The sequence below is a fragment of the Sesamum indicum genome, linkage group LG9 (assembly GCF_026168435.1).
Source record: "Sesamum indicum cultivar Baizhima isolate 11 linkage group LG9, ASM2616843v1, whole genome shotgun sequence".
Lineage (NCBI taxonomy): Eukaryota > Viridiplantae > Streptophyta > Magnoliopsida > Lamiales > Pedaliaceae > Sesamum > Sesamum indicum.
Genome location: NC_142665.1, coordinates 2,407,463 through 2,419,720, shown reverse-complemented (window position 1 = coordinate 2,419,720; position 12,258 = coordinate 2,407,463). Strand labels below are relative to the sequence as shown.

Here is a 12,258-nt window from a genome sequence, read left to right as displayed (position 1 = left end):
ATAAATTGAGTCATTGGGTCGGACTGATCGAGACCCGTTCAAAAAGACGTTGACCCTTAAAGTGTTATGTGATTTTCATCACTTTAAAGGACAAAATCATCCTTCTCAGCCTATTCAATGCATTTCCCCAATCATATTTTTGAGGCCCCATTTAGTCTCAGGATTAGGCTTGATATCTATCCAATCCTGTTTAATGAGTTGTTTATTTTTACTTTATTTGGCCTGTATTTAATGGCTAAGACCCGCTACTACTAATGAGTAAATCGTGAATGCAAAACCCACTTGTTGAGATGAGTTTGTAATCACAATCTTACATGGGTTCAAGTGATTATTTTTTGCTTGTTCATATTGCCTCTAATTTTTCTTGTTGGTTCTGAGTTTTAATGAAAGGGTAATTTTAAAAATTGATAATTTATTATTTATTTTATTTTAAATAAGTACTACAAGTAAACATAAAATTAGTTCAATCTCAAATTTATCGATACTAATAAACAAGATATATATTTTGATAATTTTATTTTTATCTCATATTTAATTTATTATTAATTTATACTAACCTAATATCACTCGAAGTAAAAGAGTCTTGAGTGTAAATAATAATCAAACTTAACCCCTACACCGCAACGATGGGCAGTCTTCCCTGAGTTGTTGGGGGGATTTAACAATTTTGCCAAAATAAAGGGGTTTTTATACAAGGTTTTGGAAGGAAAAAGAAATTAAAATAAAAAAAAGGAAATGCTAAAGTGCAAAAAAAAAAAAATTATGTGTTTTAAAAACTCAATAAAAAAATCCACTTATTTTAAAAATAGGTAAACTCCCCCCAGTGTTTTTTAATTCAGCACATGGTCTTTTTTTATTTTGAAGTGTAACGGCGTTAAACTTTTACATCGTTTGATCTGTATGTCCTTATATATAATTTTTAGTTATATATAAATAATATAAAAATAATTTTTAGTTATATAAGATTTAAATTAGTTGGTAATGTATACTTTTTATATTTTATTAATATCTATATTTGTTAAGATATTTAAATTTTATATTGTGATTGTAATTTAATTTTTAATTTAAATTATTAAATATTAAAAATTTTATATAATATTTTCGTATTTTTAAATAAATATAATTAAAAGATTTTTTTAAAATTTTTTTAGAGAGATGAAAATAAAAAAATACTCAAAATAAATTAAAAATAATTAAAAAAATGCATATAAAAAATGACTTCGTCTCTTATATATAAGAGGTATTTTAGTTTAAAATAAACTAAAATATTGATCAAAACGACTGAAATCAATAACCAGCAGTCCCGCCCACACGTTGGCACCACTTTTCATCAATTTGTAATGGAATGAATTTTTTTTGCTGAAGTTTTAAATAAAAAAAATCTTTTTACCTATTTTCAAAAGAATAAAGAGTTTCTTTTTGTTAATTTAACAAAATACATGGGGTAAATTAAAATTTAGCCAATAGGAAAGATGAGAGAAAGAGGACGCACCGCACAACAGCCCCAGCCCCAGCCCCCACCTTTCCCCACATCCTGATGCGAATTGCGATGTGACCCATTCTCTTATAGCACTCGTGCAACAATTTCATACGCTCTAAGACTTTTTCTGAAATATGCCAAATCCATCAAATACTCTTCACTTCCCCTCAATTTCCCTTTTCTCTCTCACCTTTCTTCACTTGTCTGTTAATAATTGCAGGGCCAAGATATATATGCAAAGAGCCCACAAGCCGGACTCCACAATCCGACCCACCGATCCCTGTTTGCTTTACTGTTGATTGTATAAAAAATAGTTGGAGTAAATCGAAGGATTATTTGATGGAGGTTCGAGGTGAGGATGATGTTCAATCACGTCATCGTCAAGAGCAGCAGTCTCCGCCCACCCCATCGTCGAAGCAAGTCAAATCTTCTCCTAATCCTGTTGATACCAATTCTGTTACCCAAAGGTGGAGTTCTTGATTCTTTTTTGTTTTTTTTTTCTTTAATGGGTTTGTTTGATTGAATAATTCTCAAGAAAATGAATCAAGATTGGTGCTTTTATTCTTGTCGTGGTTTTGATTTCGATGTGTTTGTGCAGGTTGCAGAAGGAGCTCATGGCTCTCATGGTATGTTTGCCTTTAATCAGATGAGGACTGTGATTTTACTTCTTTTATAGTTTTAGTGGTTGATGATTTTATTACAGTGGGTTTTGGTTTTAATTGGGTTATTGGAAGAAGAAATGTGTTTGTCAGTTAGATGAAGGGAATGAAAGAATTATGATGTGCCAGTGTTGCAATTGGAGTGACTTATTTCCTAGATTTGGTTCATTCTAAATGCTTCAAGGAAAATGATTTTAGAAATTGGATGGACAGAGACGAAAATAGAATTTAATGTTTCATTGTTACAACTTTTAAGCTAGATATTAAGGCTGATTATGTGATAATAGTGTCTTAGTTTGTTTTGTGCTTTCCATGGAACTCCAAAAAATGCCAGTGTTGTTTATCTTTTTATCTTGTCTTGCTCAACGAAGAATTTAATCTCATAGAGGTTAATTTGAACCATCTGTGCTTTTTTATCATCATATGATGAAGTTGTAATGGACGACAGCCACAAATAGATTTTTCCTACTATCTGCTGAAAGAAAGGCTGAGAAAGCCACTAGTCATCGTTTTCTTGTTGCCTTGGATTCTTTCTTTCAGTATTTTCCGCTATTCAGTAATATATGTTACTATGTGATTCGTCTCTGACAAATTGTATATGTGTACTCTGTTTCCTTGAGAACAAGTTTTGAGAATACATACCGTTTCTGCCTGCCGACTATCATTCTTTCCAAGAAACTGTAACCACATATAAACCTCAAGAAACAGAGCTGTGTGATGCTGAACTTTATCATGTAAAGTAGCTCAAAGTAACCAATGAATGTAATCAAATTGAGAAGAAGATATTACAAAATTCTTGTAATTATACCGTAGAACTACTTGATTAGACCATTCAAGCTTCAAATGAAAGTAAATTTCATGTAAAGTTGATTGAAGTTACTTTGAAACCATAAAATTACAAGGAAACTGCTTTAAATTTGGATACATGGACAATGCCAGACTTGAGGATATTTTCCATTAACAGCTAAATAATTATGTGGAAACTACGGTTAATTTGTTTTATGAAGAATGTTTAATAATCTATAATGTGAGGAAGACCTCCAGTTGCTCGAGTAATGTATATATTGTTCAAACCAAAGCTGTCTAATTGGCAATTGTTATGCATTTGTGTAGATGACTGGAGGCGACCTGGGAGTATCTGCCTTTCCTGAAGGGGAGAGCATATTTACTTGGATTGGCACTATTGAAGGTGGCAGAGGAACCATGTATGAGGGTCTATCTTACAAGCTATCCCTGCGATTTCCACTCGATTATCCTTTTAAGCCTCCTCAAGTTAAGTTTGAGACAATGTGCTTCCACCCAAATGTCGACCAGTATGGGAATATTTGTTTGGACATCCTTCAGGTACTTAAAGTAAATCTGGAATTTTCTTTTTTCTATCTATTGTCTTATTCTTTTTCCTCTCGCTTTTCGTATTCGTGTACTTACGTTACTATATGCCTCTTGCTTTTTGTATTTATGTACATATGAGACTCTGAGTATGATACTATATACCTCTTGCTATTCGTATTCGTCTACTATCTTTTGGAAGTTCTTCGATGGATTAGATGTGAAAACACCATACACATGGATAATCCCCACTGCAGAACGTAAAGGTCATGCCTTAATCTGCATTGTTGGCTGTAGATAATGCGTGTTTTTATGTCTCTTTGCAGGATAAATGGTCTTCAGCATATGATTGCAGAACAATACTTTTGTCAATCCAGAGTCTATTAGGAGGTCAGAGTGATGTTTCTATCTTTCAGTTTTTTTGTCGTATCTGGTTCAGCTACGTTCTTTCTTGCTCTTACGCTCTCATTTTCACATTCAGAACCAAATACCGAGAGCCCTCTCAACAGCTTTGCTGCTTCACTTTGGAAAAACCAGGAAGGTCTGTTAAATTTCCCTCTTTTCATCTCTCTCTCAATTTTGTTATTCAACCATGAGTAGTTCCAACAAGCGAGGGCAGTCGGTTTGATTTGACAATTTGCACATCAACGATTCTTATCTTCTTGAATTGCAGAGTACAAGAAAATGGTGCGCAAACATTACATGGCTGGAGAATCATTCGAGAACTGATCCTCATGAAATCTCATACTACAGGAGTACCAGGCTGCATTTCCTCCCAACAACAATAAACTTCATGATGGAACACAACATTTGTAGGAAAAGAGATTAAAACCGCAGTTTGTTTCTCTTCTCTTTGTGACTCTGTATTCAAATCATATAATTTTCATACGTCCGCTGTATAGTTGCAGGATATTTCACTGTCGGGTTCACTATTTTAGTCCATTTCTCCAGTTTTTTCTACTCAATCAGAGGAGATTACCTCTCGTCCTGTCCCCGAATAGATCATTATGTCCTAGCTGTTGATTATGATCATTGTCGGGCTTATTTATTTATTTATTTTGGATTTGAATGCGGAATTTGTTCCATGTGAAAGTTTCCATTTGGACAAAAATGTATAATTAAAATAATGAGACACTTTTTATTTAATATTCCTATTTGTTTGATTTGGAATAAGGTATAATAGAAAGTATTTGAAACTTAAAGAGGAAATAATGAGGGAATTTAGGAGTGCAGAGATGGGAGAAGCACATGCGGATATTGTGAAAAATTAAGTTAAGGATAATAAATACTTATCATATATTTAGTACATGCTCATAATCATAAAACATAAACATTTGTTATATGGTTAATTTGATGTGATCGAACTAATTTTGTGTAAGAATATTACTTTAAATGTTTAATAAATACATGACTTTTTATGGTATATATAAATACATTTGCTATTGAAAAGCAAAATTTTACGAATACACCTTGGGATAAGACTCCAAAAGTATTTATGTAATTAAATTTAAATATCAAGAAGTATTTGTGTAATTGAATTTAATATCAAAATGTATTTGTGTAATTAAATTTAATATAAGAAGGATATCTATAATTCTACCATATAAAAAGTATTTGTATACTTACATTTGATCAGAAGAAATATTGATCTAATTTAACTTCTTTGTCCTGATTTCAAATGAAATTGAGTTCGAACACAATATTAGGGCTTGAAATTGAAATTAAGTTGAATTTGAGAGTAGATGAACCGAACCCTAATGCAACTATGGATATAGGTGGATGATTAATTAATTTTATTTAAATTAAATTACATTAGTTAATTATATAAATATTTTCTGTCATTTTTAAAACTATAAATATACAATTTACGGAGTTGTTAGTGTAATGTACTTTAAAAAATATTTGTGTAAAATTTCACTTATAATGGTGTATTTGTAATTAAAATTACAAAATCCAAAGTTGCATTTATAATTTTATGAAAGATTGAGGGCTTTCGTGTGTAATTAGACCAAATTACAGGGGTGTTAGTGAAATTTAATCCTTTTATTGTTAATTTTCATGTTTGTGTCGAGAATATCATTCGCGCGTATTTTGTAGCGCCAGTCGTAACCGGCATTAACGGTGAACCCTCCGCCCTCTCCTGCGTCAAGCAAAATAAAGGAAAAATGCAAGGAAGAGAAGAATTTCACCATTTTTCTCATTCTCATTTTCTTCTCATTCCAAGAAATCAAAGCCCTTTTTCCTTCTCCCCAAAGAGAAAAGAAAAGGACAAAGATCAGAAGAAAAATGAGCGTGATCGACATTCTGTTCAGGGTTGATTCCATTTGCAAGAAGTATGACAAATACGACGTCGAGAAGCTGCGCTCCGAAAACGCCTCCTCCGATGATGCCTTTGCCCGCCTCTATGCCGCCTTTGAATCCCAAGTTGAAGCCACTCTCCGGGTCTGTGTTTTTCTAATTTTTCCGTTCATTAATTTCCACTTGTAATTGTTGATTTTGTTTTATCTTTATTTTGGTTGGTGGTTATTTTATGTGATTGCTTTTCGAATTTTGAAAATGTTCGTCTGCAGAAGTCGGAGGTGGCGGCGGTTGAGACAAATAGGGCTGCTGCGGTGGCGATGAATGCGGAGGTGCGGCGGACGAAGGCTAGGCTCATGGAAGAGTTGCCTAAGTTGCAGAAACTTGCTCAGAAAAAGGTCAATTTCTCTATTCTTTTTTTTTCCCTTTCCCTCACCCCTCCAAAAAGAAGATCATGTTGTTGAAATTTTTGCAAATGTTTTTTACGATGTTTTGAGTATAGAGAGATGATAAACTTTTATGGATCATTGTTTGTATTCAATCTGTTTAAAATGGAATGGACAATTGAGGTAGTACGTCATGACTCATGACATATGGAGAAAGACCAAAAGGCAAATCACACGTTAGGATATATAGATTGGGTAACATTTAAAATTGTACATGAGTTTTGCCATTAATGAAACTTTGGAATTTGAGTAATTGCAAATGAATGTACTCGAGTTTTACCATTAATAATATCATTTTGGTACCCATTTAATATTTTTTATTATGTTTCATGTAATAGTCATTTTATCCTTAGATATTAAAATAAATATTATGTAATATCGAATTTGCATAGTTTTCTATCAATATATTATGTCTTTATTTAAATCGTTTGACTTTCATTTTAATTATTTGGTTTTGAAGATTATATTTTTATTATTTTGATATTTTTTATATTAATAGTCAATTCCATTCAAAAAGAGATTAAAAGTAGCAATCTTGTTCTAATACAATAAAATATAGGACACAAATATTTATTTGTCGTTAAAGATACCATTTGACTGCAAAAACTTAAATTTAGATTCAAGAGTTTAGATTATAAAATTTCAAATTTGATTTCTCTGAGATTGCAATGCAATTTGAAATTTACTTTTAATATAATTTATTACTAAGTAATGAGTTATCTATTATTATCAAGTATAGCAATAATCAAATGTAAAAAATGAAAGTGAATTGTTTCAAATAAAGACAAAATATAATCAAAATTTTCTTTGGCCTATTAATATTTTTTGGAAGATAAAGTAATCTGTGCGATTGATGTGTATATGCTTCTCTTTTATGAGCCCGGCAGAAAAGATTTAAAAAATGTGAACCTCCTGTTCTGCTTGTCCAAAATTTTCTGTTTTCCCTTCTCGTCAAAATTTTGAGAAATTGTGGACACCATCAAATATTTATCACATTCTTAAGGTGTAGGAAGCCCCTGAGGTTTCTAGGGATCACCAAACTATGTTTGTTAAGAATCTTGGTTCCTTCCTAGTTCCTTGAGGAAAACAAGAAAAGGCGTGGAAGAAACATTGTACATTAAATTAGCTGACAAGAGTTTACCTAGTACAGAGAAACAAGGAGCAAGAGATAAACTGCAAGCGTTTTATCTTGAACATTCTTGAAGCTACTGCAGCAACAGTATCAAATGCTTCATTTGGTTTCTTGGATATCCATACAGAACTCCCCATTTGTAATGCTGCAACTCTACTTTATCCACCTTTTTACAAATGAAACCTCCTTCTTCTATTGAAATGGCATAGGCCATAGAGAAAGCATAATAATTTTAACAAAAACAATCAATCTGATAACCAATGAACAAGCTTGAACAGGTGCTTTTGACCAAACGGGGCTCCTTCAGTAAATGGACTGATTATGTTGCAGCTGAGGATACTTTCTGATATTGATATGTTTGACTATTAATACACTGCCAACAGGTGAAAGGGCTTACCAAAGAAGAACTGGAAGCTCGTGTTGAGCTGGTTCTTGCACTTCCAGAGAGAATTCAAGCCATACCAGATAGCACAACAGCGGGACCCAAGGGCTGGGAAGTTTCATCATCTCATAAAAACATAAAGCTCGACTCTGGTAATTATTGATGCTGATCTTTCTTGTACATGGAGCTCGTGATCAGTTGATTATACAATTTTTTTTTATGACATTATATATCTATATCAGATGGTAACTTTGATGATGAGTTCTTTCAACAAAGCGAAGAATCAAGTCAATTTAGGCAAGAGTTTGAGATGCGGAAAATGAAGCAGGTTTGCATTTTTCCACTTTGTCTTCAGAATATATCTGTAAGCATTATCCAATTGCCTTATATAATTAAATTCCATCTCATGCAGGATCAAGGTTTGGACATAATATCCGAGGGTCTAGATGTATTAAAGAATTTGGCAAAGGATATGAATGAGGTTTGCTTCTTGTATTTTCTTTTCCACATTTGATGCTACCATAGAAAAAGAGACTAATTTGTTTCGCCTTCTTCTCTTTCCTATTTCCAGGAACTGGATAGGCAGGTGCCCTTAATGGATGAAATTGAGGAGAAGGTCTTAGCATTTGCCCCCTGAGGCCAGTAATATTCTTGTTGAGAAAGAAGAATTTATTTAACCTAAATATTTTTGTTATCTTACAGGTGGATAAAAATGCAAGTGACCTGAGAAATACTAATGTTAGACTGAAGGAAACAGTTAACAGGGTAATTATACATATACTGTTTCCTAATTGAAAAGGTTTTCTTTTTTTCTCATACACGTTCTCCTCCTGTCTTACATCAATGCGTTGCAGGTGAGGTCCAGTCGGAACTTCTGCATTGATATCACTCTGATGTGTATTCTTCTCGGAATTGCATTCTACTTATACAAGTAAGTAGTCTGGCCTTTGATTGAAAGTCATGATTCCAGATGCCTGCCAAACGTCATGTACATACTAATTCAGATGGGCTATAGTTCATGGTTTTGCGAATGGTCTTGAGCCTTGGTCCTACATCACTATGCTATTAAGATGACATTTTTGTTTTTTTAATTAAAATGTAATCCTTCAATTGGGTAGATAAAAGATCGCAACATGAAGTTAGAAGTTATGCCATATGCTAGACCTCATCCTCTTCTTCTATGTGTCCTGTGGCCGGGGGTTGGGAGAGGAGCTCTGCTGGTCAGCTTCGAAGGGGTTCTTCCAAGATACTACCAAATATTCTTTGTGCTTACTGTGTGCTGATCTGTTTAAACTTTACTTTTTAATGTGTTACTATATTGGAAATAATATACAGAATCCCCACTTTTTAAGTAATTACTCTATCTGCTGTGAAGTTCTTGCTCAAATTCTTGTACTAACTGAATGTTACTTCACTCATGCAGTGTGCTTACCTGAGTGCTTCCAAAGATTCGACGTGTTAGCTGGATTTCGTGATCTCGGGTTTGCTCCTTCACATGTATGTTTAGTGTGTCAATCTTTATCCTTTGGTTTATCCCAAATTTAGCAGGCACCTTTGTCAAAACTGGCTCAATTGAGCTTGGACTTTTACTGTTGGTGGATGAAATAGTACAATTGCTTTCTTATCCTCAATGAAAAATTCTCTATTAATTCATTTCCTTCATCTGGTTTATTGTCTCTGATATAGTTAAGCCTTTTCAATCTATTTCTATCTTTAACAGTAAATCATTTGGGAGATTTCTCAAGTTCCCCCATATGCAGGACACCGTGTAATAAATTAGCCTCAGCATTTCTTGCTTTGTAGTCCTTCACCTGCCAAAGCAAAGGACCCAAGATTTTATGGTTACTTAAGAAGTGGTCATCAGGCTATAACCCAAGCTAGGTCATTGGATGATTGTTTTATGCCCATGTGTAACTGCGGATGACCCAGCATCAGCTAAGCCATAGTAAACCTATTCTACTATCCAACCAGTGTTGTGATTCCAATTATACTCATTTTTAGAATTGTTTGTTAGAGCCAATCCAAGCTGATTCCACTTCATGTTTCTCAAAAACAGGAAAGCACGAACATAGCTAACACCACATCCTTCATTTCCATGTTCCTGTATCAGTTCGCTTTTCTGGTTTCTGGTTGATGGAGTCAATTTCGTTTGGTTTCTCCTACATCTAAAGAAAGAATCTGATGCTGCTTCTAAGAAAACTGATTATGGAAAGGCCAATTTTTTTTTGTGTCAATGAACTTTAAATTAGTGGCATCGTTCAGTTGTCTTTATTTCCTGCACTCCTCTAAATAGCGCAAATTGAAGATTGGTAATAAAGTTGCCTGACTGAGCTTTTTCAGTTGGAGGCCTTTGTCTTATTTTGCTTCAGTATCTTATGGAACTCGATGCAGTATTTCTGGGGAAAGAGGAAACAAAAGAAGATAAACAACAAAATCTTGAACGCTGGACCTTCAGTTTGATGTCAGCAAGATCCATAAGATTTCATGTTATTAACATATTACACACATAAGCATACGAATTGTTACATACAAGTTTAGACCTTAGAGCACATATACACATGATTACGTAATCAATTTTGCATTTGAGGCACCCTATAGTATGCTGCAGGGTCTTATTGAATCTCGAATGTGGCAGAGGTATCATCGTACTGTTCAAGCTAATTAAAATGGATTGCTCCTTGGGAAAGTTGGTTGTTGTAGAAAGTTTTCTGATAGAGCTGGCATATCAAGTTCTTGTAAGTTGATATAGGCGTGCGGTGAATAATTAGGCCCGAACCTGTTACCTTCAGACACATGTTGATGATACGAGTTTGTACCCGTTGTAGCTACCACTTGCCCTGATCGAGAGGCCACGGGTGTTTGCTCATTGATTATCATGTTTGTAGGCTGCTGGATATTTGTGCATCTATTCTCCTCCATAAGTTTACCTGGTACTGAACCAGAGAAACTCTGGAACAGAGAAAATGTTGTCTGAGTATTCCATTTTCCAGATATGGGCTCACATATTGTCGTGCTGCTGTTTCCGCTTCCATGGCTTTGAAAGGTTGTTCTGGGGATAGTTGCAACCCCAGGATCATGTCCAACAAGGGATGAATCTATTAGGTGATATTCACTTGATATCATATTATTTTCGAGCATATCTGCGCTGTTTTCTGTGTATACTGAAGGGAGCTCCTCAATCTTGGGTAGATACTCAAGAAATTCATCAGAATTCTGGTCATCCTCGTGTGCATTCTTTGACGTGTTGCCTTTTTGCTTAAGCCGACATAGTACCCAGTCATCCAACTGAACGGAATTCCAAAACTTTTGTTACTCATTCTTCTGGTCTAGATTATAAGAAATGTTATAACTTAGATTATTTGGCAACTATAAGTTTCATGTATTGTTCAGACATTAGGTTGACTAAGAGTTCGGAAATTGAATAGTGGACGACAAATGGGACTACAATGTTGAGTAAGTGGATTTATATGATTATCTGTGTCTCTTAGTTGTTCATTTTTGTATAGCTATCCTTTTATATGAGACTTAACTGACTGAATCTTTACCTTGTGAAGAATTTCTGACCTTCCTTTCTTCTGAAAAGAGTATGACTCTACAATTTCATGTATGCCTTGAGCTGCCTAATAATTCTCTGATTACTTATCTCTGCTTTTGTTATTTGAGAAATGAGGAACTATTAATTAGTTGATTATGACAGAGAACAGAAAACACTTACTCTCATGGACCCTTTGGAACTTAAAGTACGAGTAGCATCAGGAAGTCTGTACTCGGTCATGGCCCAATCCATCTTGAGACCCTTCGGTGGCTTACCTTTGTAGAAAACAAGATCTCTCTTGACCCCGATTCTTCTTGATCCAGTCGAGCTGAGAATTGGCTTATCGATTCCAGTAGCTTTCCAGTAACCTGATGCAGCTGTCCGATTAGGCCTCCCTCCATTTGGGTACTTCCTATCCCTCGGGGTAAAGAAGTACCACTCCTTTCCTCCAGACAAAGAGTTCCCTGTATTTTGGAGACAATGGATAGAAGAATTAGACTTAGCAAATCCTATAAGAAAAATGATGTCAGTCGAGAAAAGATAGAGAGTGAACACACTAGGTAGATCCCAAGGGTTGTAACTATATAGCTCTATATCAGTAATCATATCTGCTGGTAAAGGAAGAGACTTCACTTTCCTTTGCAGGTAATAAGTGATTAATTCCTCATCAGATGGGTGGAATCTGATTCCGGGAGGGTATTGGATGTATTGAATATTTGGAATAGGGCTTTCCCCCATGGAGAGTATCTAATGAGGGTGGGATTGGCTAAAGTGTGTAACTTTGCAGAATAGTGCACCTCTGCATTATAAGGTGCAAGTGCTGATGCTGACATATCCATAAAATATTAAATCTATGGAGACCGGAAACTTCTGTAAGGTTTAAGAAATGACCAAGAAATTGACGTTTTTGATGTGTATGATATGATGGAACGATGGTCCTTACGTGCTGTTTGGTTCTCCCTGCCTCAACATTATTTTGAACTTTGTGCTTGCTTGT

The 12,258-nt window shown here is 34.5% G+C and overlaps 3 protein-coding genes across 5 annotated transcripts; 2 read left to right on the top strand and 1 right to left on the bottom strand.

Annotated features, from left to right (window-relative positions):
• The first annotated feature begins 1,594 nt into the window (after positions 1-1,594).
• LOC105170313 (uncharacterized) lies at positions 1,595-4,544 on the top strand. The gene is made up of 6 exons (XM_011091019.3): positions 1,595-1,947; positions 2,079-2,106; positions 3,253-3,483; positions 3,795-3,858; positions 3,950-4,009; positions 4,142-4,544. Exons 1-6 carry the CDS (start codon positions 1,820-1,822, stop codon positions 4,195-4,197), a joined length of 567 nt encoding a protein of 188 aa, XP_011089321.1. The 5' UTR covers positions 1,595-1,819; the 3' UTR covers positions 4,198-4,544.
• Positions 4,545-5,525: 981 nt separating this feature from the next.
• Positions 5,526-9,379, top strand: LOC105170312 (syntaxin-71). 2 transcript variants are annotated; one of them, XM_011091018.3, is made up of 9 exons: positions 5,536-5,910; positions 6,039-6,164; positions 7,728-7,878; positions 7,969-8,054; positions 8,139-8,207; positions 8,298-8,342; positions 8,429-8,491; positions 8,581-8,657; positions 9,150-9,379. In XM_011091018.3, the coding sequence occupies exons 1-9, from the start codon at positions 5,755-5,757 to the stop codon at positions 9,160-9,162; spliced, it is 786 nt and encodes a 261-aa protein (XP_011089320.1). In that variant the 5' UTR covers positions 5,536-5,754; the 3' UTR covers positions 9,163-9,379. The 2 variants fall into 2 exon arrangements, with proteins under 2 accessions (XP_088740475.1, XP_011089320.1); XM_088884349.1 differs by lacking the exon at positions 9,150-9,379 and having other exon boundaries at positions 5,526-5,910; positions 8,581-8,661.
• An 818-nt stretch (positions 9,380-10,197) lies between these two features.
• On the bottom strand, positions 10,198-12,258 carry LOC105170825 (NAC domain-containing protein 2). Of its 2 annotated transcripts, XM_020696632.2 has the most exons (3): positions 11,819-12,077; positions 11,442-11,725; positions 10,198-11,011 (listed from the first exon to the last, which is right to left on the bottom strand). In XM_020696632.2, exons 1-3 carry the CDS (start codon positions 11,997-11,999, stop codon positions 10,388-10,390), a joined length of 1,089 nt encoding a protein of 362 aa, XP_020552291.1. In that variant the 5' UTR covers positions 12,000-12,077; the 3' UTR covers positions 10,198-10,387. The 2 variants fall into 2 exon arrangements, with proteins under 2 accessions (XP_020552291.1, XP_088740474.1); XM_088884348.1 differs by having other exon boundaries at positions 11,442-12,258.

What these genes read in the sequence shown, in the direction of transcription:
- LOC105170312 (XM_011091018.3), top strand. Translation starts at nt 5,755, where the DNA reads ATGAGCGTGATCGACATTCTGTTCAGGGTTGATTCCATTTGCAAGAAG. An exon ending in AGATGCGGAAAATGAAGCAG is followed by an intron (nt 8,055 to 8,138) that starts GTTTGCATTTTT and finishes CATCTCATGCAG; the next exon opens with GATCAAGGTTTGGACATAAT. An exon ending in TGGCAAAGGATATGAATGAG is followed by an intron (nt 8,208 to 8,297) that starts GTTTGCTTCTTG and finishes TCCTATTTCCAG; the next exon opens with GAACTGGATAGGCAGGTGCC.
- LOC105170313 (XM_011091019.3), top strand. Translation starts at nt 1,820, where the DNA reads ATGGAGGTTCGAGGTGAGGATGATGTTCAATCACGTCATCGTCAAGAG. An exon ending in ACCAATTCTGTTACCCAAAG is followed by an intron (nt 1,948 to 2,078) that starts GTGGAGTTCTTG and finishes GTGTTTGTGCAG; the next exon opens with GTTGCAGAAGGAGCTCATGG. An exon ending in AGGAGCTCATGGCTCTCATG is followed by an intron (nt 2,107 to 3,252) that starts GTATGTTTGCCT and finishes GCATTTGTGTAG; the next exon opens with ATGACTGGAGGCGACCTGGG.
- LOC105170825 (XM_088884348.1), bottom strand. Translation starts at nt 11,999, where the DNA reads ATGGGGGAAAGCCCTATTCCAAATATTCAATACATCCAATACCCTCCC. An exon ending in GTTCCAAAGGGTCCATGAGA is followed by an intron (nt 11,012 to 11,441) that starts GTAAGTGTTTTC and finishes AATTCCGTTCAG; the next exon opens with TTGGATGACTGGGTACTATG.